Below are 1,065 nucleotides of genomic sequence, written 5' to 3'. Positions count from 1 at the left end.
CCCTTCCTTTTGCCCCTGGGTGCCACAAAAGCAGCCCCGAGTCTCCCCAGTCCAGCAGAAGCAGCCACCGCTACCGGCTGAGCTGTTCTCAGGGGACCTTGGAGTAAGTGCCACACAAGGCTGGTGACGTCTCCACCCGGGGGACCGTGCCTGGTTCCGCTTGCACCTGGGTGCCACAAAAGCAGCCCCGAGTCTCCCCAGTCCAGCAGAAGCAGCCACCGCTACCGGCTGAGCTGTTCTCAGGGGACCTTGGAGTAAGTGCCACACAAGGCTGGTGACGTCTCCACCCGGGGGAGTCCGTGCCTGGCTGGTGTCTGACGACCCAAGATCCCCTGGGCCCTGGGGCTGAAAATAATGTGAAATCTCATGCTGCCCAAGAGCCTCCCAAGGCCCCTCTGAGGGAGGCTTGGTCCTCCTCTCCTTCCCCCTGCTATTTTCAGCCCTGCTAAGAATGGTCTGCTTTGAATACCCTGATCCTCCTCCTCTCTCCAGGGACTTGCTCTCGGGCCTGCCCCCGGGTGAGCAGCCCAACCCCACAGCTCCCCAGACTCTGTCCGCTCACCCTTGGCCCTGGCTCAGGGCTGGCAGCCAGTGCCCCGGACTCTCAGCCCGAGACACAAACCTGCTCTGTGCCGGACCGAGGCTGCTGTCGCCTCCATCGGCCCCTCAGCCTGACACTCGCCTCACTGCTGGGGGACACGGGGTGGACATGGAGCAGGGCCCCACTCCGAGTTCTTCTGCCTCCGCTCTGCCCTTCTGTCCTGTAGCATGTGCCACCCCAGGGCAGTGGCCTGGCTGTGCCAACATCAGCGTACGTGGCCCTCACTCCCACGTTGGCCCAGAGCCCACCGGATCTGCCCCTCCCCGCCTGCCCAGACTGTGCCCGCGGCCCGCGCCCGCCCTCCCACGGGGCCACTCACTTGTTGAAGAGGTTGAGGCCGATGCGGTAGTGCCGCTTGCGGATGACGTCGTTGCTGAAGGCTGGCGAGTCCCAGCTGCTGCGGGCCTCCTTGTGGTAGGTCTGCTTGCTGAGCGTCTGCTCCCGCAGGCTGTCCCGCGAGGAGG

The 1,065-nt window shown here is 65.1% G+C and overlaps 1 protein-coding gene across 1 annotated transcript in view; it reads right to left on the bottom strand.

Annotated features, from left to right (window-relative positions):
• Window positions 1–1,065, bottom strand: part of Iqsec1 (IQ motif and Sec7 domain ArfGEF 1) — a 57,704-nt gene that overhangs the window by 23,925 nt on the left and 32,714 nt on the right. The window contains exon 4 of the mRNA XM_033759665.1: window positions 921–1,061. Coding sequence (XP_033615556.1) covers window positions 921–1,061 — 141 coding nt within the window. The remainder of the gene's footprint in view (window positions 1–920; window positions 1,062–1,065) is intronic.

Source organism: Fukomys damarensis, unplaced genomic scaffold (genome assembly GCF_012274545.1).
Source record: "Fukomys damarensis isolate Sample0158 unplaced genomic scaffold, DMR_v1.0_HiC HiC_scaffold_37, whole genome shotgun sequence".
NCBI classification, from domain to species: Eukaryota; Metazoa; Chordata; class Mammalia; order Rodentia; family Bathyergidae; genus Fukomys; species Fukomys damarensis.
This window is presented reverse-complemented; position numbering and strand designations above follow the sequence as displayed.